This window comes from Lineus longissimus, chromosome 9, assembly GCF_910592395.1.
Source record: "Lineus longissimus chromosome 9, tnLinLong1.2, whole genome shotgun sequence".
Lineage (NCBI taxonomy): Eukaryota > Metazoa > Nemertea > Pilidiophora > Heteronemertea > Lineidae > Lineus > Lineus longissimus.
The window spans coordinates 16,627,301-16,653,660 of NC_088316.1; the positions used below are offsets into that span (position 1 = coordinate 16,627,301).

The following is a 26,360-nucleotide window of genomic DNA, read 5'->3' on the forward strand; positions in this document are numbered from 1 at the left end:
TTCTTCTCACTGAAGAGGAGTCTGGGCCAGCCACTTTACATGACTGAGATGGCCCAAAATCATTGGGTGGTGCAAAAACAGATGATATTCAGGAGTAGCAAAGGCCACTTAATGACACACTTTAGATGAAGTCAAAATACTACCGCACATATTCTGGGGTGACGAGTTGTAAGCTTATATCAACAATGGTTCCGACTTGCAATTTAACCCTGGACTGCGGTTAAAGTCCTTTGAACTTCTAAGTTTCAGTTGAAATAAAACAATATGTTCTGCCAAAAGTCGGTGTGCGATTTTCTTCTGAAATGGCAGGGGAAGTAAGATATGATGTCGGAGAGTTTGAGTGCTGTCCCAGTTACACATGAATGGCATTCTGAACCATCAGAGTTACTGTGTAAGTAACCTGGTTTAACCGCGTCCTGGTCGACAGAGTGGATCCAAAACTTAAGGGTCAAGATGATGAATGGACGATAGTACGGTGTATATCATTGGGTCGTTCTTTCACAAGGAAGACACAGAAGCCTAATTTGCAAACAATTAATTTATTGTACAAAACAATGACAAAACCATTACAGGACGATCCATGGCACTACTGCGTTCCAAATGCCATACTACAAACCAAAATGAATAGCCACATCAGATTTTTCCATATACCAAGCCTTCCACCTAAGATACGTCCAACTGGACCAAATTTGTCCTTTCAACTAACAAGCTGGAGGCGTCTGGATAAGTCAACTATTCTCATGATATCAGAGTGGTTAGTAGTATTGAATCTGGACCTAACAGGAATGAAGTATGTACATGCATCACGACTAGCATGTGAGGAATTAATGATGACTTTCATGAATTAGAATACTAGCAGATGTAACAACATGTAATAATTATTTCCACTTTTCCAAAAGTTTTGTTTTGGTCCGAGAACAGTGGAGGGTTAGGAAACCTGTTGTGACCTCATGAAATCTACAGTTAACTGCACAGTGAGACATCGACCTATACTCTTGTACCACTGTCTAATCCTGTTCCTTAACTAACGGCACCACTGCCCCTCAACTAATGCTGAACTGTCTATCAACACTGTCCTTTAACTGCCACCTTTAGCCACATGACTGCCGATACACTTCCTCATTATTCAAAAATAAATATTTTCAAAAAAAGGTCTGCAGATGGAAAGCTCACAAAATTGATTATCAAGCAATAAATACTGGAATACAAGGTATAAATGCGTAATAACTAAAGGCAAAACACTCATTATTTGAAAGACAATATTCAAGTTCCACAGTTTTTCGCACATCTGGGGTTTTGCACAAAGAGCCTTGGTTTTTTTTCAAAGGGCTTCACCAACAACATCATTGACCACTTTCAATGATGAAATTGTGGTGATCCCTGGTAGCTTTTCTGAATGAATGGAAGTGAGACTTCCATCATGTCAATTTAAATGGCGCAACAAACTTTGCAAATTGTGGATTTATCTGCAGTGGCCTGTTGGAAATTCACAGTGCTCATGTAATAAAGAGAAAATATGGCCCTTTTCTTGGGCATATTGAATTTTTCTGTCCCTTGATAACAACATAGGGCTATTTTTAATAAATAACGAGAGGATTCTTGAAGACACAAATTGCAATGACGTCATGAAGTTTGAAGTACAATTCCTGGACTAAAACCATATAAAGGTCTAAAATAGAGGCTCTTCTCTCATTATGCAGAGTACAAGACTAAGATAATTCAGTCATGGAGTTACTGCTTATAGATGATTGGGTCATACGCTTTAAATGCACGTTGTATTTTATTTCTAGGTAGAATAGGAGAGCTATTCATACTGCATCGCATGGTGTTAAATACACCAATACAAAGCTGTTGAACTGTTGACATACGAGCAGAGATGACTCCTATGACTGAGCACCGAATCCATAGGATTTGTAATGATTCCATCCCAACTAGGACTAATGCCACCCACACTATCTACAGCAGTGAGCACAACAGACTCGTCATTCAAGCTAGGATGAATATAGATTTCGACAAACATTTTGATAATTGCGAATCGTCACAAGATAAAGACAAACATCAGTATGCACATGCAATCCATAGGATTGATTAAATCACAATTATTACTTCTACAAGATATTATAATTCGCAGAGCAATTTTATGGTAATTGTGCATCGCTCAGAAATAATGCCGAGGACAACTGGAACAATTTATTTCTAATTTTTTGAATATTTTTGGTGATCCTGCCTCTTGATGGGGAAATGAGTATTGTCAGGGGAATGACATGAAAGTTTTTTTGTCAACTATACTTATAAAGTTTGCCTAAAGTCTTGAGTAATTTACACACATTGTTGGTTCAAAAATACTCGAGCCAGAATCTTTGCTGAAACAAATTATTTTTTTTAAGTTTACCCCAATACTTTCATAATTCAACACCTTTCAAATCACAAATCCTAAAAATACTGAAAGTCCCATCAGAGACAGAACCAATTTTATTTCTACGGCTGACCAATTGCATTAAATGCAAAAAAAATTGTGACACGTGGGAAGTTATTACTTGTATAAAAAGACAGTCCATTTCCCCTCAAAAATGAGAGTTATTATTTCTAGCCTGCCCCAAACTGATCGTGAAGCAATGCATTATACATGTATGTGCATTTATACTCTGCATTTTGATAATGTCACAATACAAAAAAAACAACTGGCAAACCGTCATGGTCATCTATCCTAAATAAACGGGAAACAAATACATTTTTTTGAATTGTGCAAACCTATTAACATAACAGGTCATCAGAGCACCCACTCCCTGTACGAATCCTCGACAAATTTTCAACCCAGAATTTATTTTCCCCCATGTTTGCACAACTCCAAATTAAAATTCCTTACATATTCATTTTCAATATACGTCTGCTTCCAGAACGATATTCAAGCCAATACAGTGATGAAATATAAATGCAAAGACATATAAAAACACAACAAAGACAACAGTGAGATCAGTGGATTTGATTCACTTCAAGGTCACCAATATCCCCTACGACAGGATTTTGTACATGGATTAAACGGGAGTCACGATTGGGCAAAATGTAGGAGTCAATATGTCATTGCCATAAATGGTGTTCCCATATTATGGCAAGAACACTGATTCTGTCATATAAACACATAATTTATTCATCAACTGGAGCATGGAGAACTAGAACTGCACAAGTGAGTGAGTCTTAAGAAGGACTTGTGGGGATCTAGTTCTCAGTGCTCCAATTGACGAAATAGATGTGTCCCACTTACTCATTTTCAAATAAGTATGAGAGCTCGTAATATTGTCTACTCAAAGAGTTCTAACGAAACTCAATGAGGTCCCACCACAGCAGTGTTTAAAAGTTTGCTCGAACTGATTGTTGACAAATTCTGATTGATTAAGCACCAACTCTTCTTATCTGACAACACAAATTCTAGAGAACTTGGGTCAGAATATAAATACCGATTGAATACCAAACTGATGAAACTTACAATTCATTTTTAATGATACACCCTGTAGTGTAGCACCCGTTAATAGGTCATGTGAGTTTGGGTTGAAGAAATTAAAGGACATTCCTTAAGTGGGATGAATTGTAAGTGAACCATTGCGAGGATGAGTGGGAGGGGTAATGTTCGCTGAACAGATGGAGTCAGGGGTCCTTTACTCCACCTTTATATGATGTATGAGTAATGTAGGTCTACATGTTGTTTCTCATACATGTATTGCATTGATGTAGCATTATTACATTCATTACTATGTACAATACAATTCGATATCAAGTCAGACATCATAATGAGACTGTTTAGAATATAAATATAAAATACCTCCGACAGTATCAGTGATCGATCATCAGAGTAACCATGGAGAGATTGCATTTAAGAATAAGACATGACGTGCTCAGGTTAACCCTTAACAGCCATGAAAGTGAGATTGCGTTTTAGAGCACATAACCATGTGTGTGCCACAAGTTGTTATAATGCACATTTTCAACACACAGTAATAATATCATCAAGTTGTTCAGTTGAATATGAAGAAGCAATTGCACAAGAAGAAAGCTTCCAATACAATGCAGCTTCTGTCAATTCACTTCCTGTAACCTCGAGCAATGAAATAACCAGCAGCCCCTCCATACCGCACAAGCACAATGTACAAATATTTCTCCAAAACCATCTTGAGCCTTGCATCCTTCATCACACCTCTTTCCAACGAGGAAGTCACCAAAATATTCACAAACACGTTTCAACACAACATTACTACACTGTACCAATTAATCTATTTTTACGCAAAAGCGACCAGTCGTCTTGGATACCAAGACTTTTCAAATCGATATATAAGGTCAATTCATTTGTGGACTTAATTTGGATTTGAAATCCTAAGAGTGCTTGGTTGAAATCTCCACTGGATACAAGTCCAACCACAATCCAAAGTTATTCCCCTTGGTGAAATGTCCCATATAATTCACAATGTATTTTTTAACACAACAACACAAACAGTACAAAAAGTTTATTCAAAGGTTCAATCAAGCACTCAATTCATCTTGGATACCAAGACTTCAATTATTTCCAACTTGCAAAAAAGGCCAACTATTGACTTTAAAATTGATTCATGTTTCTGATGTAATTATCTTTGAGGTCAGAACCTGCAATGGTAGCTGACCACCACCCATCAAATAACCATGAGTGAAAACCATCATTTAGTGCAAAACTTGGGAATCTGAAGGACCCTTAATTTTTCCCCTCATGTTCTCAAAAGTCACCCCGAGTGTGGACCAGTCTTTTTGACACCCACAGACAAAAAGGACATTCAACCAAGTCAATGCATTGGGAATTCACTGATGAGAATTTCACGGAAGCTTCAGTATTGATGCTAAGCAGTAACAACTCAAGAAAGATATTCGGAGTCTTACTGAGAGGTGGATATTTACTTGAAACAACAAGCCAATGTTCGTTAAGAGATTTTCCTTTCTCGGTAGGTTTTCAAAAATCACTTGACCAGGTCCTCCAGAACTCAAGCACAAGTAGTCCACCGGGATTGCAGGACCTGTATACACTATCAATTCCTGTTTATTGGGTTTAAGTTATCAGCCCACACAATGGTGGAAATATCAACACATGTTTACAATGTCTTGTTCTGCAGCTTGTTGGCCGAACACTTGGGAAAACTATTCCCCGGCATCGCATAAATCTTCTTGCTTCGAATTCGACAAGCAACCGATATTCAGGCGGAAGGAAAACTCAAACTTCCAATTGATGAATAGTTTCACAGAAAATCTACAACCCTTCGAATGAGAAAACGCCTGATCTGTAATTGTCTTTGCCATAGCAACAAGATCGTAATTCAGATCAGATGCCAGGGAAAATGCTGAGTACCTCACACTTGCGTTGAAACGTTCAGATCTAAATCAATCGTGCGAATGAACGGTTGCTTTTCCTTTGAATTTGATGATTCCTCTGTAGAGATATTCAGACGGATTCTGTTTTTCAGATCAGATGGAAGATTTGCAATGTATTGCTCCCTGTGCTCTGTCAGGGCTGGGCCCCATTCTGGTTCTGGTTTTATCAGTATCTTTGCTCTCTGGAAACAGAATTAGTAAAAATTGATGTTTCAAAATCAATGCAAGGATGACAAATAGTTACACAATAACATGACGTGTGTTCTGAAATGATGTGAATTACTTTCTGATTCCCAAAGAATTCCATAAATTTCATGCCAACTCCTAGCCTTACCTCGATAAATGTTCCTGGCGTTCTGAGGAATTCGAACACCATGCTGATCGGTAATGGCACCATTGAAACAAGGGCCAACATCCATCCACATCCAACTGCCCACTGTGGATATGCATATTCACCGTAGCTCACTGGTACATGCTGCACTATGCTGAACAGGAACACGAACTGAAAAGGGGAGGACACGTGTTCAGAGTTAAGTTATTTTGGTGAAGTTGCACTAGCATCAAGCTTAATACTATAGGTAATGGTGAAATCGATCAATGGTGACCTAATTCATCACAGCAATGCCCACAAGCCTCAACAGAATTGTAACAAAGACTTACCACAATGATGCATGGTGTAATTCCACACCAGACGATCTTCCACCAGATACAAGGCTGGTATCCTATCATCAGGGAGATATCCTTGTAAAACTGATTAACTCCTAAAAAACATGAACAAGATGGATGAAAATATGTTGGAACACTTTTCTGAATGTCTGCAGGAACAGATACTTTGCAATTTAAATTGCAGGCAACAGAGGTTTAAAGTGGTTCGCAGGCTGCTATAGTGGTATATGAAATCCAAAAGGGCTAACTTCACTAAAATTTAGAGTTGGGGAAATAATGGTGGGTTTTGTACAGAATCGTGTTATGCTTCACTGTATGAAACTCATCAGATCTACTCACCATAAACATAACAGATTGCGATCAGTTCAGTGAACGAGATGATCATTAGTGAAAACGTGGAGCTGTACCAGTCCATGATTTGGAGGACGTAGATCCCGCCCTGGAAGATGCAAGGTATCCCAAGCAGCATCTCCAAAGCACACAGCATCGCAACGATGAGGGCTTTCTTTTTCTTGAGGAGGTGAGGGAAGGCGTCAATGATGGCACTGGTCATGGTCTCAAACATACCAAACTGCAATGAAGAGACATTCCACATTCTGATTAAAAATTTGGAAGTCTTCCTCAGAATTCAGGGAAAATTACTTAACATGGTCTCAAACATATATTTTGAATCAGTCCTAAGAGAAAAGTAGAATCTGGAGGAAAGAACTTAAAAAAAACTTTCTGTTCCCCTCTCGCAAGATTTCCCAATTATTACCAAGTAGAGTTATTTACAGATAAGAGATCCAACACAAAATTATTACAAGAGAAATACCAAGGAGGTCTCAGAGGTAGGGTTGAATGTGCCCCCCCCTCCCCCCGGCAATCTACCAGAGCTCAGGTAATGCCATGAACCCAATTTAAGGAGTATACAATATATTTCAAAACCCTCCGTAGAACTTCAATACACTGAAATGGGAAACAAAATATTAACAAAGACCTGTTCACAGCACATGACAACAACAAATGCAAAAAAGACATAGCACATCTCCGAACCTGAGTGTCCAAGCCAACCATGAAGACCATCACGAAGAATAGAATAGACCACACTGGTGCAACTGGGAGCCTGGCCACAGCAGCTGGGTAAACCACGAAGATCAGACCAGGTCCTAGAAACAGAAATATATACTGATATAATTTTCAAAGTGAGACTGCATACCTGACTGTCCAAGCCAACCATGAAGACCATGAGGAAGAACAGAACAGACCAGAGGGGTGCAACGGGCATTCTAGCCACGGCAGCTGGGTACACCACGAAGATCAGCCCCGGCCCTACAAGTAGAAGTATACATTCATTTTCAAAAAATCTGTTCAAAAATCATTCAAAAAAAAGGAATAAATTGATTACTCAAATTACTCTCTCGATTAAAAAAGTAGTCTGCGTGCTCTAATTTTTATCACCTATGCATAAAACAAGAGTTGAGGTGGCAGACGACATAAATTATGCAAAGTCAGTGTAAACCGGTTGATAGTGTTACGAAATTTATTCAAATCAAGTTGGTAAACAAAGCAAAATATTTATTTTATGCCACCATCATACGAACTTGGTATGCAATGGGTGTACATCAAATAAATGATTTCATTTGCCAGGAATTACGACATATCTAATGTTCTAAGAAGAACTTGTAGGTTACCACGGTGGCCCTACCTGCACTTTTGAGCAAAATATTTGATCATTGAGATGCAACTCGATGCAGTGCTGCCATCTATAAAGAATGACAGAGAGAAGTCTTTTCTCTTCTCTCTATCTTCTCATAGAATACGGTTCAAGGTTCGACACAAGACATGTGTACATGGTTGAAGAGAATCATTTCACACCATTTTGAAATCAATGCACAAGTGTCAGAAATAACAGCTAATTTGTCTCACACATTAGTTGGTGACAAATCACGCCTCAATTGATAGGCACATGCCGTTTACTTGACATCCCGCAGAAATCATGTGAAAATGCACAGTTACATGTATCACCCCAATAAAATTGATTTATAAGTGAAACAGGTGTGGTACTCCCCTGCACTCGGATGACATGGGGCTGTTGAATAACAAAACACCTGCTGCTTTTTATTTTTTTAGGTGTGAATTCCTAGTTACCAATTATCTCTATTTCATGACTGTCATGTTGTACTGACCTTGTGTGACGACATCTTCTATGTCTCGTCCAGTTTCGTGAGCCATGAATCCGATGATGGAGAAGATGACGAATCCAGCAAAGATGCTGGTACCGGAGTTCAAGCAGGGCACGATCAGCGCATCTCTGAAAAGAGATTATTAAAAGAATATGAACCTCCCTGAAAGATGACCTTCTAACAAAATGAAATGGCCAGGGCCATTGTGCTCACCTCATGTGGAGGAAAGATGGATAAAGAGCATGGTATTGTGTCACGTAGTGTTAGGTTTGATGTAGGTCCAAGCAATTACAATTTCCCCAAAATGGCCAATTTACAGTACATTCGACCTCTGTGACCTTGAAAAGTAGGTCAAATCAAAGAAGACCCGGGTGACACATTGAATGGTTGTTAGAATTAGATGTACCTATGATATAAAATTGGTGCCAATCGGGCAAGTCATTACTAGGAATAATGGCATTTTGAAGAATTTAGGATTTGGCCCCCTCCCTGGAGGCCAAACGGCAAATCAGATCGCACCAAACTTCGGTACCTGAGATCACCTGACCAAGGGGTACATGTGTACTTAATTTGTGATCAATAGTCATTGCAGTTAAGAAACGTGCCATAGTTACGGCCTGACAGCGAATTTACGCCATTTGACCTCTGTGACCTTGACAAGAAGGTCAAATTAAAAACCTGTGTGACATATACTGTATGGTGGTTAGATGTACCCATGATATCAAATTGGTGGCAATCAGGCAAGAAGTTAAGGAATAATCACATTTTTAAGGTTTTTGGATTTTGCCCCCTGGTGGTCAAGTGGTGAATCATATTGGACCAAACTTCGGTCCCTGAGATCACCTGACTAAGGGGTAAATGTGTACCAAATTTGGTATCAATAGTCATTGCAGTTTAGAAACGTGCCATCGTTACATCCTAACGGCCAATTTACACCATTTGACCTCTGTGACCTTGAAAAGGAGGTCAAATCAAAAACCCGGAGGATATATGATGCACCTTTGCTAGAAGTACCTACCATATTTTTTTCAAAATTTCCCGACTACTATTAAGGGAGATATTGCATATTTTCACTTTTAACGTTTGGCCCCCTGGTGGCCAAACCATGAAACGAATCGGACCGAAACTTGGTCTCCAAGGTGTCATTACATAAGGGTACATGTCTACTAAGTTTCAACTCAATAGCTCTAACAGTTACGAAACGTGCCCTGCTAACGGACGACGGACGACGACGACGACGACGACGACGACGACGGACGACGGACGCCACGGTATGGGATAAGCTCACCTCTGCTAAGAGGTGAGCTAAAAAGCAAAGGTGAGGAGGAAATTATCATGATGTCACTCATTTGTTTTATTGCCCAAGAGATAACATAGCCAAAAGAATCGAATGGCATGCCAATGGGAAAGAAACCTCCACTTTGCATTGCCTGCACCTGGGAAAACAATCAAGGTATCATCAAAAAACTTTGGTCTATGCCATCAATCTCTGAAAATAATTTTCATCTAAATTTCGCCCAAGGTAAGGGGAATCACACGATTTTGGAAGTCAATGCCCTCATAAACCTTTCTCCATGGCAGGTCTCATATCACATCAAGTATCACGAAACAAACAGACATCGTTAATCTTGTTACCAGGTAAAATGTACTCATGCCAAAACGACAGTGCTTTTAGATTCTGTTTAACTCCAGTCTGCCACATTTTTTGCCATTTTTGGGTATTGCGACCTATTACATTTGTTGGATTAATACATCTATATAGCTATATTTCTATATCTATATTTTAAGGATATGTCTGTCTTTAGATTAAAATGCCCATTAACAAAATTTCATTATCACACCCAATAACCCAAGAACCGGAACACATGGCCACGTGTTCCAGTTATTGGCCAGCCACATTAGAACATTTCAGGGTAATTTTCCATACATCAGGCGGCAATGCTGCACCTAAAAATAGACCTGTATGACTAACACGGCTAACACGATATTCAATAGATCCACAGCATAAGCACATCAATAATGCTTGGTGGTCATGGCAACACATACCTCAGACTGTACAGCAGTAATAAGTACAACCTCTAAGCACTGCCAGGAATGAATGCTGTTCTTAATCAGGACGTGTCCTTATTGCAGAGGTCAACTTGCGTACAATTTACCCATTTGGAACTCCTGATAGAGAGTGTGTCCTGCTAACAGAGGTGTCTGCAGGGAGGTTCCACTTTGTTCTTCCCTTAAGAATGCTATTCACAATGAAAGGAAAGGCAGTCCCTTCAACCAAAATAGGAATTGGTACTGCGCAGTTCAGAGTTGAGTAGCCAGCTTTATTCTTGAGAATTTAACAATGGAGGCGCCTCTGTCACAGACAGGAAGCTCCTGCATTCTGTTTGAACGTCCTTCTCTAGGTCCATGTCAACCCTGCATATCAAGGAGATGCAGCAACTGAATACACTGCCTTGAGGTGAAATTTCTAATTGAGAAATAGATTTTCAGTATGCCCCAAACATGAAAGCAGACTTTCACTGAATAATGGTGTCTACGCTACTGCAATTGACCACAATCATTCTGTTGCATTAACTAACCCCATCAATTTTAAATGGTTGTTTTTGTACAAACTTTGGACACTTTGATATTGAACCTTGTTTTAAAATGTGTCAGTACATACGGTCTGTCTGTGCCAACAATTTCGAAAGGTCACAAGTGTTGTAAGGCTTAAACCTTAACTCAAAATTACACGCAATTCATGACTACCTCACGCCTTGCCAATGTAGAAGAACTACCAGATGCCGCCATTTACACAGCCGATCCCTTAATCTTCTTGCCATGAATATACGCATTCAACTCAGAACCCACACGTATCAGATGGAGCAGTTTCCATAGCAACCCAAGAACCGTTCTTATTTCTTTATCAAGGCGTATTATCATGTCGTCAGCGGCAATGCTTTAGAACGGCTGACTCGGCAAAATCAATGCGGTTGCAGGCGATAGAAACTATTCAGACAGAATGTGTAAAGGTCAACAAGAAATTGCGTAATTCCGATGAATCATTTGAATTTAACAATTGGAGGGGGGTTCGACAGATTTAAAATAGCCTTCAAAAAGAATTGTCTGAAGGTTTATTTTTCCATTATCTGATATCAATGTATTTTTATGGTCGGGAATTCTGGGGATTCATTTAGTGAAGACATCGGACACCCATGTCAAAGGTTCGTCAATGTGTTTTCAACTTAACTTATTAGTCAAGAAGCTTGCTGATGTCCAAGGATGTGATAATGTAATCTTTTCTATCAAACCCAACTCTCATCTGGTTCAGGGAGCAGAAGGACATACATGTAACAGAGCATATTACAAGACCTTGGTACATTGTGTACTTAACTCCTTGGCAGTCCTCCTAAACGTCAGCAGTGAAAGGATCGCTATCCTTGATGTTTTTAAAAATGTCTCACCTGTAACAGTTGTTGCGGAACTTGTTATAACTTGACATGGTGATCAGGGCTCCCCACGCTGCTCCGATGGAGTAGAAGATCTGCATGGCCGCATCACCCCACACCTGAACAAGAGAAACATGAAAACAGGCATTAGTCAACTTGCTTGGGTCCAACAAAGTAGCTAAAACACAAAAACACGGTGACCATTAGTAGAGAATATGCAGCAAGAGGAGCAACTGGCCTGATGGTCATTTGAAGTCCATGGAATCAATAACTTCCAAGGGTTTTTTGAGGGAAAGTTTTCTAAGCTCTCATTTCATAATGGACGGAAAATGATCTTTATCGGAACAGCTGTTAATCAGAAAGTGGAGTTCTTTTTCTCTTGCTTAATGCATGTAAAATGGTAAGTTCCATTGGGAATTGTCTTTAAAATTTTTTTATTCCTTGAAAATTTAAGTTTTTCACTACAGCAGATTTTCAACCCCGCACCATTAGAATTATAAACAGACACTACACGAACATCTACAGACTACTTAAACCGTAAACCACGTTTTTAATATTATTGCAGCCAAATGATTCTCATAATTACAAAAATGGTCGTTTGGACCGTGTTAGAAAGGATGAAATGTTCGCGAGTTCCCCCATGCAGCATTTTAGGTTAACCCAAGTAAGCGCAAGCAACTAGGAGCCAATTCCTCTAGAGGTGTGCACCGCAAGGACTTCAGGCTTGTCAGGCCTTCCAATTACATGAACACCTTTTAGACCTCGCAATTCTCAACCTATTTTGCCATTGGAACATGTGTGAAAATGCTAAAAGGGGGTCATTTACACCCCCAACGGTGTAAAACCCATGCAATTGAAAGGCCTGATTGCTAACCAGAAAAGAAGTAAGTTAATGGGTTGGCAAATAATTGGGGTAGTAAAGAGTAGGAAAACCCCAGTGCAATGTACAGCATTGCTCCCAAGGGCTTTGTTTGCCCGAAGTAATTTTAAACTTTTAATGTAATTTAAAGCTTGTAATTTTAAATTTTAAACTTTTTAATCAGCTGTTTTCCCCGACGCTCCATCAAAATGAGAACCAGAGGGTGATCTTTTATAATTTAAGCCAGAAACAAATACAAAGATAACACCAACTGCGCCTTTTTTAGTGGCCGTGCAAGTTGGTAGAATCCATTTTCCAAGTATAAACCAACTGCGCCTTTTTTAGTGGCCATGCAAGTTGGTCGAATCCAATTTCCAAAAGAGGGATAGTCAATATGTAAATTTTTCAGTATACAACCAACTGCGCCTGTTTTAGTGGCCGTGCAAGTTGGAAGAAACTATTTTCCAAATTTTTACCAACCGCGCCTATTTAGTGGCCGTGCAGGCTGGGGGTAGAGAGAAGGCTTCTAGTTTGTGACTATCCCGGCCAACTGCTTTGTTAGGAAACCTACATGTATTTTACAACGTTCAGTTGGCCCTTAACACTCATAGGTGCATCCTCAACTATTGGGGGGAGGGTATTTCAAATTTGATGGTTCAGGCCAGAGTGCTACAATGGTTTGGTGTTTTCTTCTTGTGCGAGCTATTTACAAAATATAACAACAACAAGAAGTCTCCGTGGAGTTGTGCCCAACATCCAGATTTCCCCATGCGACCTGATAGTAGTAGTTTATGAGCTGAGGGTTGGGAGATGATTCAATTTCAAAAGAGAAAAGTTTCAAAAAATTCTTCTGTGGTGCAATGCCAAGAGCATTTCTACATTTCTTTTCAGACCAGAATTTTGCTCATGCATAAATATCATGCTCTTCTTCACCAAGTATAAATAATTTAAGATTGTGATAATATTGAAGCACTTGACTTCCAACACTTTAGAGGCCCTTGCCTAGGCCTGTGCAGTATCATAAGGAAGGTATCATAGGTACTTTTAATTGGCCAATAACAGAGAATCAACTTACAAGAAGAGTGATATATACTAATAGAAATGGCCTAGGACACAGCCAAGATCAACAGTTGAATGCAAACATCTGTGCCCCAAATGCAGGTGCGCCTTTTTTAAACGCACACATCTGCTGAATATATATTGGGATAGTTCAAGTACTGTTTGTTCAATTATCCAAATTTTGGAGCATGAATAGCCCACTTCTAGGTAACCAGGAGACTTCCAAACGGTCACCAACTCATTTCAGGTGATAAGCTTCCAGAGGGAGACAACAGATGATATCCCTTCACTTTGAGATATTTGACAAAGAGAACAAGTAGACTTCAAAATGCAGAAGGGATGCGACCCACCACACATTAAACAATCTCTGTTCCAACTTCATAGCCGAACTCCAAAATACACACAATATAACCCAACCATTACTTCATGGAATTTGGAAGCTGTGAAAAAACATGGTTGAACCTATGGTGTTGTTAGTAGAGCCAAGTTGGTATAACTGAGCAATTTCATGCCTGAATACCATGTCAATCAGATTTTTATGATTCTAAAACGTACTAAGAGCATATTTCTTCACAACATGATGTATTATACACTTGGCACTGCACCTGATTTCCCATCTTCACATAGCAGAAAAGCAATGTTGTACACGTTGTAGTAGACTGCATTTGTAACAAAAGCCAACCCCCAGCTGTTCGACCACATCACCAAATCCATCCCCAGAGAACTGAACAATTTATGGACAGTTAATACCAAATCCAGGAAACTTTTTTTAACATGTTGAAGTACCATCTTTCAACCATGATTTCAAACTTAGAAATCGGTTCAAAAGGCATTGCCATGGGAATCAAATATGAAATAGTTGAAATTTCAAGTTAGTACTAACTAGTACTGCAAATCGAAAAACCAGAAACAAATTTGGACTTCACAGAAATTATCAAAGCACCCACTCAGAATCCACACACATCATTCAACACATTCAGTCTTTGATAATCAACTGTGAAGTGATGGGGAAAAACAAAGAAGATTCGTCTATTTCAACAGCCGAATATTTTTTTGGTGATATACTTTCATAGCTGTCCAGTTCTGTTCTTTCCTCAGCATAAAGCCAGAGCCTCATTGTATAGGTAGCCTATACAATGTTAAGAATAAGCAACTTCACATTGGCCCCACAGGCATAACCTAACTTTCCTCCAAATACAATCATTTTGATGTAACTATAAGCCATCATAATCATCGCCACAAATTCTTGTTCAACACCAAACCCATCCCAAATCAAGCACAAAGTAATTTCAGGAATATTTCCTTGAGGGAGCTACATGTCGTCAACCCGATAATAAATTCAACAAGAACCATAGACGGGTACGCAGTTCTCATCTTGTTCTGAGAAAGAGCTCATCAGCATCTCTCACATTGACAATTGACGTCATCATCAACATTTGCTCATGCATTCATGATAAATGAGGTCAAGGGCATATCCTTAATAGACCATGCAGATGCTGCATGCATGGTTCTAAGAACACACGATTCTGAATGGCCTTATTCCAAACTATCAGGAAACACATTCTTGTCCAACAAGACGAACAAAAACCCACATTCTATTAACATAACAGGAGTGCCCAAGGCTACAGGTTCTGATATTGAAAAGAATAAAAGACGGTTATTGTTGGGCTGTTTCTATGGTCATCTAAACTGCTTAGTTGCACTTTTTCAGACAGTTGAACGATTCTCGTCTCATGAGGCCAGACATGGCATACCAAATGAGGACACTTTGACTTGCCCTTCCTGTCCATAGCATACTCTGCATTGTCAGTGTATTGGATTGACTAAAAATAGTGATACTGGGTTTTTGTCATTCTACTGGAGATTCCAAGTCTTGTCAGGTATCTTTTTACTGGTCAAATTCATGACCTGATAAATGCTTGAGGAATGGGTAAATATTGACCCAAAGACAGACCAACTATAGACACAGCAATACCAATCCCATGATGCCCAAAGAATGTCACGAACATAATTCTGATGACATTTTGTCACAGCACATCAGTAACATTTTCACATCAAACTTCAAAAGTTCTGAAAAAACTGTGTGAAAATAAGTTTCTAATTGGAGGAGTCGTTTTGGTACGCCCTGGGGCCAATGTCAAGTAAGATAGCTGAAAAGTGAACATGGAAAATATATCATACTGAACAGGCAGGTAACAGTGGCCCGTCTTCATATAACCTGGGAGGCAGGTGGCAATAGTCTTCCCGATCACCTGGAGACGCTCAGCCGAAAAGGTTTGGTCACCGTCTGAGAAAATAGCAAAGACACTCCTTTATCACATTTATGCAACCAAAAATGGTTTGAAGTCTCAAATATTTAAAAAGAAAGTGACATTGCTGAGAACTCTTTAAGGGATTTGAAAAATCTCAAGCCATTTGATAAGATTTTTATATGAATTTGGACAAAAATTTTGATATTACTTATTTTTGTTTTCTACACAGTTTTCACAACATTGTATAGCACTTTTTTACACATGGACTGCCGTCAAAAAATGGACTGACAGCCGAGACCTGAAAAAATGCAAAGATAATCAGTATATGAACATAATTGATTGTTGTATGGTCCAATGTTTCATGTCCTTTCATCAGAGGCATGCACGGGCCACATGGATCCGCTTTGAGGTTTGGGGAGCTCACACAAAACGTGTATGGTGTCAACGGGGACATCTCTGTCTGAAGGAGTCCTTGAGTTAAAGCAGCAGTACGTCCAGGGTGAGCACTGAAGAATTGTTGACCATACCAAATAGGGTTTTCCTAAATGTGCAAGGTAATACATTCATCATGTTCAGCAATATTTAAGAGCGGACCCCTCCCCAAATGAGGCTGTGTCAACTAATGCTAGCGTTGAGCAGAAGGGGCATCCACATTCGACACCATACACGTAATCACACCCACACACATTTTCTCACCAGATATCTCAGAGGGATTCTTAAAATCAAAGATAACTTTTTTTCTTCTTGAAAACAAGCCACAGTAAGGAAAAGTACAACCAGGAAAGAATAAGCACTTGCAAATTCCTCGTTATAAAACTTCCATTGCTTAAAGATTCCCCACCTGATGTCTAGAGGTTTTTCTAGAGTTTTTCTTTGCTATTATTCAACTGTAATTATTTTGTAGCACTTGGAACAATATTGGCGATAGAAGACAAGGTCTTGCCTAAACCCCAGCTCAGGGGGAATATAACAAAACAGCCTTGGCAACAGAATATGAAACTTACAATCCAGTGGGGTCACACCCAATTTTCAGCACAGTTCCACTAATCAGACCAAACATATTTTAGATAAACACTAACTCAGGTCCCCTTCCTCCTACTTTATCAACCCTCTTTGAATCTCTGATCACATCAACACACACACCCACACATACCTGATAAAAGGTGAGAAGTGCTGTACAAAGTCATGAAATTGGAGTAGTCAAACCGAAATATCGAACTTCCAACTAAAAGTAGATTGTCTAGTTCCTCTTTGGGCAACATATCATTTGAATTCTGTATTGACAAAATTTCACTTTGAAAAAAAATTACCCTGGGAAAACAGCAAAATAAAACTTCAAAAATCATTTTTAATCAATTTGATGCTGTCCAATGCCAGAGGGTTTCTAGACAGTTTGATTTTAGAAATTTTTTATACATGAAGTTGCTGGATATGGCTTGAAACCTTTTGTGCTTCAACTGAAACATGAATGACTTGATGTTGCCCACTGATATCATTTGGTGTTTTATCTTAAATATAGAAATTCTGGGTACAGATGGAAATGGCCACTTCCCTCAATTTCCTCCAAGGCCTCAATCATTCCTGCCTCGATTATATCTTATTTGATGCAAATATACTGACACAATGAGACATGGATCTCTCAACTAATCAGGGAACTCCAGTAATATTAAAGCATGTTCAAGTGCATCACTTGACACGTGGCATGTTGTCCATAAAATCTTCCTGTTTTACTTTTGATGGTATGTTTAACATAGGTGGTTAAAGTGACGTCGAAAATAGCCCCCCAGCATGCTATAATCAAACCAAGTGGCTAGAATGTGATACCCGATAAGAACTTAATCCAGATCGCACCATGGAAACAGGACTGACGTCACAAACATGTTTAAAATGTCTCTGTGCATTCTTGTACTCGTGTTTCCCCCATGCGCCACAGGGGGATTTGGGCAAATTACAATGTACGTGAATGCCTGGTTAATATCGTGCACACGATCGTGGGTCGTTGTTTTTTTTAGGTTTGTAGGATAAAACACCAAATGCCAGCGGGCAAGGTTTATATCTTAAGACAGATTTTCTTTAATATAAGTACATCTGATGGTGAGCTAGAACCTGGAAGTAGACTTAGAGATCATTTGTTGATAAAAAAATTGTTTACTGAATATCAAAATCAATGCAATTGCAAAAGTAAGGAATATTTCAAAGTGCAAAGGAGGCTGATACTCTTATTTTTCTTGAAAATTCCAAAGCTACATGTAGGCTTAATCCTATCAAGGGTCACAACTTGATCAGCTCAGTGATCACAGAGAAATTGTAAATTTCAAGCTTCGAGATGGTGTTCGATAACTTTTTGGGCAATAGTTCATAACACTGCGCACTGGCAAGTGTTATTACAACCACAAATCTAAATATTTTTGTTCCACTGATCGTTGGTTTGAGACCATGAAACAAAAGTACACATGGCATTGGTGAAGCTTTAGTTGCCAAGAAATCCATCAACAGCATTATGAGACAGACTCAATCAGACGAAAATTATTTGACTTTTTTTACTTCGGTTTAATTAAGTAGCCCCAAGCTCTCAGGTGAACTCAGAAATAGGCCAGTCATGACTAACATCCTGCTTGTTCAGGAATTTTCTAGTTGTTGCTTGCTACACAACCTTATACACAGACTGTATATGTTCCCCATACACATGGCTATCATTTCACCAAAGCGCCCAATTTTCTAGGAGTGCATGCTTTTCAACCAAATGGTTGAAGGATTAAAGTTTTAATTTTAGATTCTTTGTTGGGAAGGGAAGCAGTTCATACAAAATTCATACAAAGCTCGTCAGCAATCTCAAGGTTATCACTGAATGAACCAACTGTACAATAACACCAGGTATTCTGGCTAATTATTCTGAAGGTACTAAATAAGTAGGGTAGGGTAACAGAAAATTATGATGAATATGTTAAATAAGAAGTGAAGATTTTAGATTTAAAAATATTTCTACAAAATGTATTGGAATGCGCGAAAATGTTAACAATTCAAATGGAAACGTCTTTTTTTGGTTTGACTATAAAGCCATTAGTGCATTGTAATGATAAATGAACAACTGTAACAGAGTAAGTTAAGATCTCTAAATCCACAATCCAACAATATTTATATAAATTTGCCTAGTGACCAATGTGAAAAAGGAATGTCTGAGCTAATTGAGTACATGTGAACGAAGCTCTGTCACAACCTGCAAAGGAAACGAAGAAGAGCTGAATTTGGCGGATACATGACATCATAATGCGACAATCATATAATAATAAACAGGTAAGTATAGTGCATTATAATACACCAACAACGAAATTAACTTTGACCAGTACCACCAGGCATCCAATATGTTATCAAATGTGACCCATCACAGCAAAACCCGGCACATGTCGTTCTGAGGTTGGCAGGTTGAGCGGACTGGTTGTGGTTGTTCATTTCGAGGAATCGAGAATACAATTCCTTTCTATTTCTCCTGGTGTCATGTGATTAGGCTCATCTTCTGTGCGACATGGACCTCGTTTTGCTGTGACGGGTCAGAAATCATTATGAAACTTTCAATCAAGCTGTCTATGACCAAGTCACTAGGGATAGATCCCATGACTCTTAAAATGGGGCTATGGCTTCTTCATTTTAGGCACTTGCTTAATGATACATAGGTTAGCAAGTTAAGGGGAGTTTGGTTCCTAGAAATTAATTGCCATCGGCATTGTCACTTGCTGCAATACCGGTATATTTTCCTTGATATCATCTATGGAAGGAGTGAGTCAGATTGCAGTCTGAATGCAACATCAACTTCCACCATGCCCGGACATGCAAAATTTGAGCACAGGAGCTAAACTAGGGTGAGTTTTATGAGGTATGAAAGATTTCCGAGGACAGAAATATAACAACCACGCCTGAATTTATTGGACAGCCGACCACACATTCAAAGAGAGAGCATCATGTCTATGGTAGCCATGCTCGCAAAGGACATAATGAGACTAGTGGGAAGTTTTCAAGGGGATATGATGACTTGGTTAAAACTTAAGACTGGACAGAAACCAACTAGTTATCGATTTCTTGTAGACGACAGATTTGACTATTTGAGTCAAGGGGGGCAATTTTTTGTTAGCCTTGGGTAGTAGGATGGATACAAGGACCAATAAGCATACCAAGAGGTTGGAAGCAATAACCATGAGTCCCAATCCAACTTCCAAGAATGTCTTTGAGGGTAGTGCCACAACTTAGACTCAGTCATTTGCATTTCCACAAGGTATTGGCTGATACATTACGAAGATGAGCACGTTCAAGGGATTTATAGGGGTCCTGGTGGTCAGCCGCATTTTTATAAGTTGGGGCCAGCCTTCAACTGTACACAATGCTCTTTAATCTTGTGGAATCTTACATGCAAAATTGCAATTCAAGCTAACCAGCAAGATCGCTTTTAGACATTATATGAGTGGCTGGGGCGTTATTTTTTAAGATTATCTTTTACTCGGTTTTATTTTTTCACAAGCCTTTTTTCAATAATTAGCTGATTTTTACTTTTTTTAGAAATGATTATAGACTAGAACTTACGTCAAGTCAGCCTGAAAGCAAGAGAGGTAAAACATGACATACTACAGCCTGATAAGGTTAGTCAATGTCATTTTTTTTTACAAGATCAAAAACGAAATGGCTTGGCTGTCATTAGATGGGATACACAGTGAATCACACAGAAATTTGGGTTCAAGTCCAAAAATTCCAAAAACAATGTTTTTTCTGACCTTGGTAATCAACACATGCAACAAGAGTGAATTTCACTTTCACTAGTCAGAGTAAAATTCTACTAGTACTAGAACATACATCAGCTACTCTTTGGCAAAGTTCAAAGCACAGCTAACAGCAACATTTTCTTGCAAAGTTCTAGGGGAGCATATCAAAATTACCAATGAATGTTACCTTTTTTGGTGGAACATGCCAAGGACGTCATGACAACCAAAGCCACTTCTACACCATTTTAAAATGAATCAACATGATGGTAAGCTTTCAAGACAAAAGAAAGTGAAAGAAGGTATGCTATTATAATGACTTCTTTCATTATCATCAGATTTGATAGAAAACCAAAATTTCACTAACTTGGCATAATTATCCCAAAGTCATTCATTCCAAGTCAATGATGATGCCAGACATTCCACTATGTCTAAAATAAGGTTTCAGTTTGCAATAGAACTGATTTCATGACAACATTTCAAGAACATTTTTGAAGTCTTGAAGCTAACCATTGCTAGTACACGAGTAACTGAAAGAATACTGGATGTGTAACTGTAATGGAAATTGATTTTGACCAAAACAAAACCAGTTGTGTCCAATCGTCATGACAACATGCTCTTCTTGGATGGATTCACGTTTGAGAGGTTAGTCTACCTGTAGGGTTTTGAGTAAGCAGTTCTACACACTTCTAGTATTCTTAGAATGAACAAGAAAACCTGATGCCACATACTAGATTTGTGAAACAGGGGGGTTAGGGTTCCAGCACAGCACAGTCCATTATCATCAAAGCAAGCAGAGCAGCAAAACTTTTAACTGTGACTGCCTGAGGAAATTACTTGTATGACAACCAATATCAGAATTTGGTACACCCAAACATGGTAAAATCTATCATCACAATTAAGGCCTCCCATGATCAAAGAAATACTTTAGGGGGGGGGGGGTTGCTTTCTAATGATTCCGACGACTGCTTTCCATCTGTCACAAGACTCACATCTACATGGATTAAGATTAAGAATAGATATTTTGACCCAATTGGCAAAGTGCATGCGCAACTACTCCTATGTAAATCTGTCCTACAATATCTTATGCCAGTAATCAGCAGTGTACACACTGCTGCCGTAATTCATATCGTAATTCATATCGAAATTAAGAAAAATACTGTAATTGAAAAGATTTTTTGGTAAGATTTCAAAAGCTTTGCGTCAACAATTGTTATCAAACTGCGTGTATTTTATGTTTTCTTTCATAACAAACAGAAATGACTTGTCTGTAAATCAAATCGATAAAGTACTAAAATGCTTAAACAAATAACTTCTTCAAAAGCAGTGTTTAATACTTTTGTTCTGTGTCAGACATGCACATGCAAAGAACCAATGGTCTTACAATTTGACATCTAAAGTTTACTACAAGGAACCCAAATTTACGGTGAGGCCTGACAGCAACAACAGAGACAGTGGGTGTGGACATCCCTTCATCAGGCAGATGTGAACTCATTGATATGACAGGGAGGGGCCAGTGACTACACTGGGCCAACGCTTTTTATGTCTTAGTTTCCTTGCACGAACCATGTTGCAACCAGTGCTATTTCAAATAGGTCTACAGCTACTTTAATAGTCTTCAGGTTTTTTTTAAATGTGCTGCCACCAGACCTCTCCTTACATAGTCAAAATTGTTGCTTGCTTAGACAGACACAGACATGTTGAAAGATGAGTGAAAAATCAATCTTGCTAACCAAAAGCAGTTATGCCAGTATAAAAAATTCATTTCTGTCAAGATGTATTAATATGAAATAGACTGAAATCAAGATTTAAATGAAATGTTACAAGCCAAAAACTCTTGGTTAGTATGAACTGAAATTTCAGCACCCGACTACTAGTAAGAGTACAATCACAAACTTAATATGTGAGCGGTCATCATCATCATAAAGAAAGTCATATCACACTTTAGTATGTAGCACCATTGAGTAGAAATTATGTGAGTCATGGCGTAACTCAATCGAGGATATTTAAAAGATTAGGGTAATCCTACCTGGAAACTTAGCAATTTGTCAAACTGTGGGATAATGTAGTACTTTATCCCATCGATGGCACCCGGCAGGGTGACACCACGCACAAGGAGAATGATCAGCACCAAGTAGGGGAAGGTGGCAGTCACATACACAACCTACAAAAGAGAGGGATGAAAAATCATTACACGAGTATCAACATTTATAATAATCTTATATTATGGCAAAAAGCATCTAACTTTTTTTGTTTGTAGTTTTTTATTTCCAAGAATCGACAGTTCCAGCAATGACTAAGGGGTGAATAACATAACTATAACTATACAAATTATAATATCTGTACTTACTTTTCCAGATGACTTGATTCCCTTGAAGAGGCAGAGGAACACACAGATCCAAGCAATGCCCAGGCAGACCAACAGCTCCCAGCGGATCTTACCCATGTCTTCAATTCCATCAGTGATCTGTAGAACATGGTGTCTGCAAAGATAGCAAAATGTTTTAACCAGTTACAACCAGATCCTTACACAACCAAATAGACAGACGTGTCAGCAACCTTCTTTAACGGCCAAGTATGAAAAAAGGGAAATACTTAAGATTTTTAATTTTCTCTGCTAACGAAATAACTATTCATGACTTCGATGTAACATCTTCAAGCTGGTGATGCTCAGGATCAATTAGACAACAATAAAACAAATTAATCAATAGATTTCAGGAAAAACTGTGACTTTAAACTTCACTCACTGCCAAAATTCTTCACTTGGCGTTGTTCTGTTTGTGATGTTTCCAACCACTGAAGCAACAGTCGCAGTCAAATTGGTTGAGTTGCCAAGTGTCCCGTTTACCATATTCATCACATTGGGTGTATAGGTGGTGTTCCATGTTTCATCTGTCTCGTTTATCAGTAATGAGTCGTTTACCAGTAACGAGTCGTTGCGATTTCGCACGATACACCTGGGCGTGTTCCATTCGTTATCACACGTGCTCCAGGGCAGCACTGAGGTAAAGGACTTGTAGAGGAAATACAGCGTCCATGCTATTATAATGTTGTAGTAGATACAAACGACGCCAGACACCAGGACCATGCCATAACCTATGCCTAGAATAGGTGGAAAAAAGGAAATTATAGTAAGTCTAGGCAATAGGGGAGAACACAATTATACATCAATGCTTTGAAATGCAATATGCTGGCATCATATTTTTCTGCTTTTCAGCTCGGTTCCTATTCATGACAAACTTCTCAGTCAAAGCGTTGCCACGGAAACTGATATAGAAATTTATCACTGCCAAGCCACTTCACTGGGTGTGAAACCTTGTGATTGCTCACATAGCTGTTCACTTCAGTAAATCCTGTGTAGTTGGCACTGTGTCAGACCGTTCAAAACAACCAGGGGGGACACACTTTAAGAATGAACATTCCACCACTTCATTATTCCGCAACAAGTGGAATCAAAGTATGTTGTTAGATTGATTTATACAGAGATCAATTTGGCAGAAATAAAACTGTTTGTTTTCGTCCCATGCGCCAGAATGCTACATTGTAAAACTCACTATTTAAACGAGATCGATGGCAAATTACCATTTACATAACCAGATAATCATTATAATAACACGGAATGTGGCTTGATTACAATAACATAGCATAACACTAGAGTGATTATATGCTGAATCAATGAATTACGGAACCAAATGTAAACATAGTAAATATTTAGAATTGATCACATGAGGAGCACGAAAAATGCCACAAGCTGGGATTCACACTGAAAACCTGGCTTTGTTGTAATTGCAGTTCAGGTCAATTGGAAGGTCAAGATCCCCACTCCAGTTATGTTCATTTCCAACTTACCTTTAAATAATGGGCTGACTTTCCAAGCTGAGATTGGACTTAGACTAGAGAATTGGCCAAAGGAGACTTCAAGGAAGAACAATGGCATACCACACAGGAACAGGAATGTCAAGTAAGGGACAAGAAAGGCACCTGAAGTGAAAAGAAGCACATAACAATTTAACAAAACCTTAGAGCCTTATGCAACAAATTCAACTGAAGTGACAACTCTTTGCCAAATTCACCAGAAAGTTTCCGTTGAAGATATCTCTTATCAGCAGAAAAAAACACTCATTCATTTGTCTTCTGTTTTCTTTGAGTTGACTTGCAACGTGATTCACGAGTGCCTAACAAAAACTTTGAAATTGCTCAGCACTTTAAAAGTGGCATATTTCCTTTATTCAATAATTCACCCCTGAAATTATCGAATTACAATAATAAAAAATAATGACTTGCCTCCACCATTTCTATAGCATAAGTAAGGGAATCTCCAGATGTTCCCCAAGCCAACGGCATATCCAATGCACGACAGGAAGAAGTCCAATCGCCCAGACCAATTTCCTCGCGCATGGTTCTCATCGCCACTTTCTGTATCAGTACTAACGGTATCTGAACTCCCAGATGATGTACTACTGCTTGACCCACTCAAACAGCTAGTGTGCTTGTGCTTGTTCGGCATATCAATACCTTGGCACTGTAAATGGAGAGAATTTTGGCTGAAAAATCAATCTTTTTTCAATCATGTGACCTTACTTTCCAGAGGTTGGTTTGCCGAGTCAGGCCATCCATTTATTATCATAACATATAACATGCATTTATAAACTGCAGTTTTAAGGATTGACCGTAGGTACCGCCATTTTGGCTTGACCTTCAAATTCTAAAAGCAATTAGAACTTTATCAACACGTAGTGAATGCTCATTCCAAGGGCTGGAGTCTGTTCTATGATATCCAGAAAACAGCCCTGTGGGTTTTAAATGAGCATTCACTACGTTTTGAAGTTCTAATTGCTTAAATGATTTCAAGTACTAGCCAAAATGGCGGTACCTTTCGACTCAACCCTTGCTTAATAATATGATTCAGGGAACTCGTGAATCTAATAAAAGTCATATCCAGATATAACGCAAACATCTTTAAAAGACATTTAAGACAATAATAAACAAAGACAAGAAAGATGGAATCATGAACCTTTTGTCAGGAAACCGATTGTGACTACTACATACTGTAGCCTGACTGTAGTGTAACTCTGTGAATTCACCACACCGGGACGGGATTGCCTGAATTTTATTTTTGATGATTTTCACCAGTCACTTATTAGTGAGTCAAAAAATGGCTAGTTCTGGGCTAGTCAGTAAAGAATTATGTAATACGACAAATTTAACGTTCAAACTCAACCTTTAGATACCCGATATCATACTAAATAAAGTTTTCTGCGATGTGGCATTGAATGACTCACAATGACAATGGATTTTGCAAATCGGACGCACATGGAATTATCATGGAAGGTGGAAAAAATAAAGGTGCAAAATAAAATGCGTTAAACTCACCTCAAAGAGAGCCTGTTTCGATGAAATATCGTCAGTCATATTCCTGAAGTAATTGCTGATCAGGTGATGAAAAAATATAAACGACAAATGAATGAAAAGTGGGATTTTTCGTTCTTTTTCTGGCAGTTATTTCTTGTCTAATGTCTGAGTAATGAGAGGATGCCAGAGATTAACAATGAATGCATGCATGCATTATTTAGTCTCGAACCAAGAGGTTTAAGGACGATGGATGCGTACATTGATGTGTGTGTATTGTAGTGTAACGAAAAAAGTTAACGCCCTGCAAGCGAGGTAATACTTTTTCGCCATCTGTCGGTTGACAAAGAAACGGATTTAGGATCTGCCTCCGGCTCCGCATCACTAATTGACCAATAAGCGTAGATCGCATAGGAAAGTACTACTTTAAGAGATTTTATGCGTGGTCTCAC

General features: G+C 38.8%; 1 protein-coding gene across 2 annotated transcripts; it reads right to left on the bottom strand.

Annotated features, from left to right (window-relative positions):
* Nucleotides 1-523: 523 nt before the first annotated feature.
* LOC135493109 (sodium- and chloride-dependent glycine transporter 1-like) lies at nucleotides 524-26,085 on the bottom strand. Of its 2 annotated transcripts, none has more exons than XM_064780033.1 (13): nucleotides 25,933-26,085; nucleotides 24,844-25,081; nucleotides 24,409-24,540; nucleotides 23,307-23,661; nucleotides 22,910-23,042; nucleotides 22,589-22,723; nucleotides 11,660-11,763; nucleotides 8,220-8,344; nucleotides 7,087-7,199; nucleotides 6,391-6,622; nucleotides 6,046-6,146; nucleotides 5,720-5,887; nucleotides 524-5,567 (listed from the first exon to the last, which is right to left on the bottom strand). In XM_064780033.1, exons 1-13 carry the CDS (start codon nucleotides 25,969-25,971, stop codon nucleotides 5,364-5,366), a joined length of 2,079 nt encoding a protein of 692 aa, XP_064636103.1. In that variant the 5' UTR covers nucleotides 25,972-26,085; the 3' UTR covers nucleotides 524-5,363. The 2 variants fall into 2 exon arrangements, with proteins under 2 accessions (XP_064636103.1, XP_064636102.1); XM_064780032.1 differs by lacking the exon at nucleotides 7,087-7,199 and adding an exon at nucleotides 7,250-7,362.
* Between the last annotated feature and the right edge of the window lie 275 nt (nucleotides 26,086-26,360).

Excerpts from the sequence above, each read along its gene's own strand:
- LOC135493109 (XM_064780033.1), bottom strand. The coding sequence starts at position 25,971 with ATGACTGACGATATTTCATCGAAACAGGCTCTCTTTGAG. Across the intron at positions 25,082-25,932 it reads CGAAACAGGCTCTCTTTGAG|TGCCAAGGTATTGATATGCC; the intron begins GTGAGTTTAACG and ends CTCCATTTACAG. Across the intron at positions 24,541-24,843 it reads ATGCTATAGAAATGGTGGAG|GTGCCTTTCTTGTCCCTTAC; the intron begins GCAAGTCATTAT and ends TTTTCACTTCAG.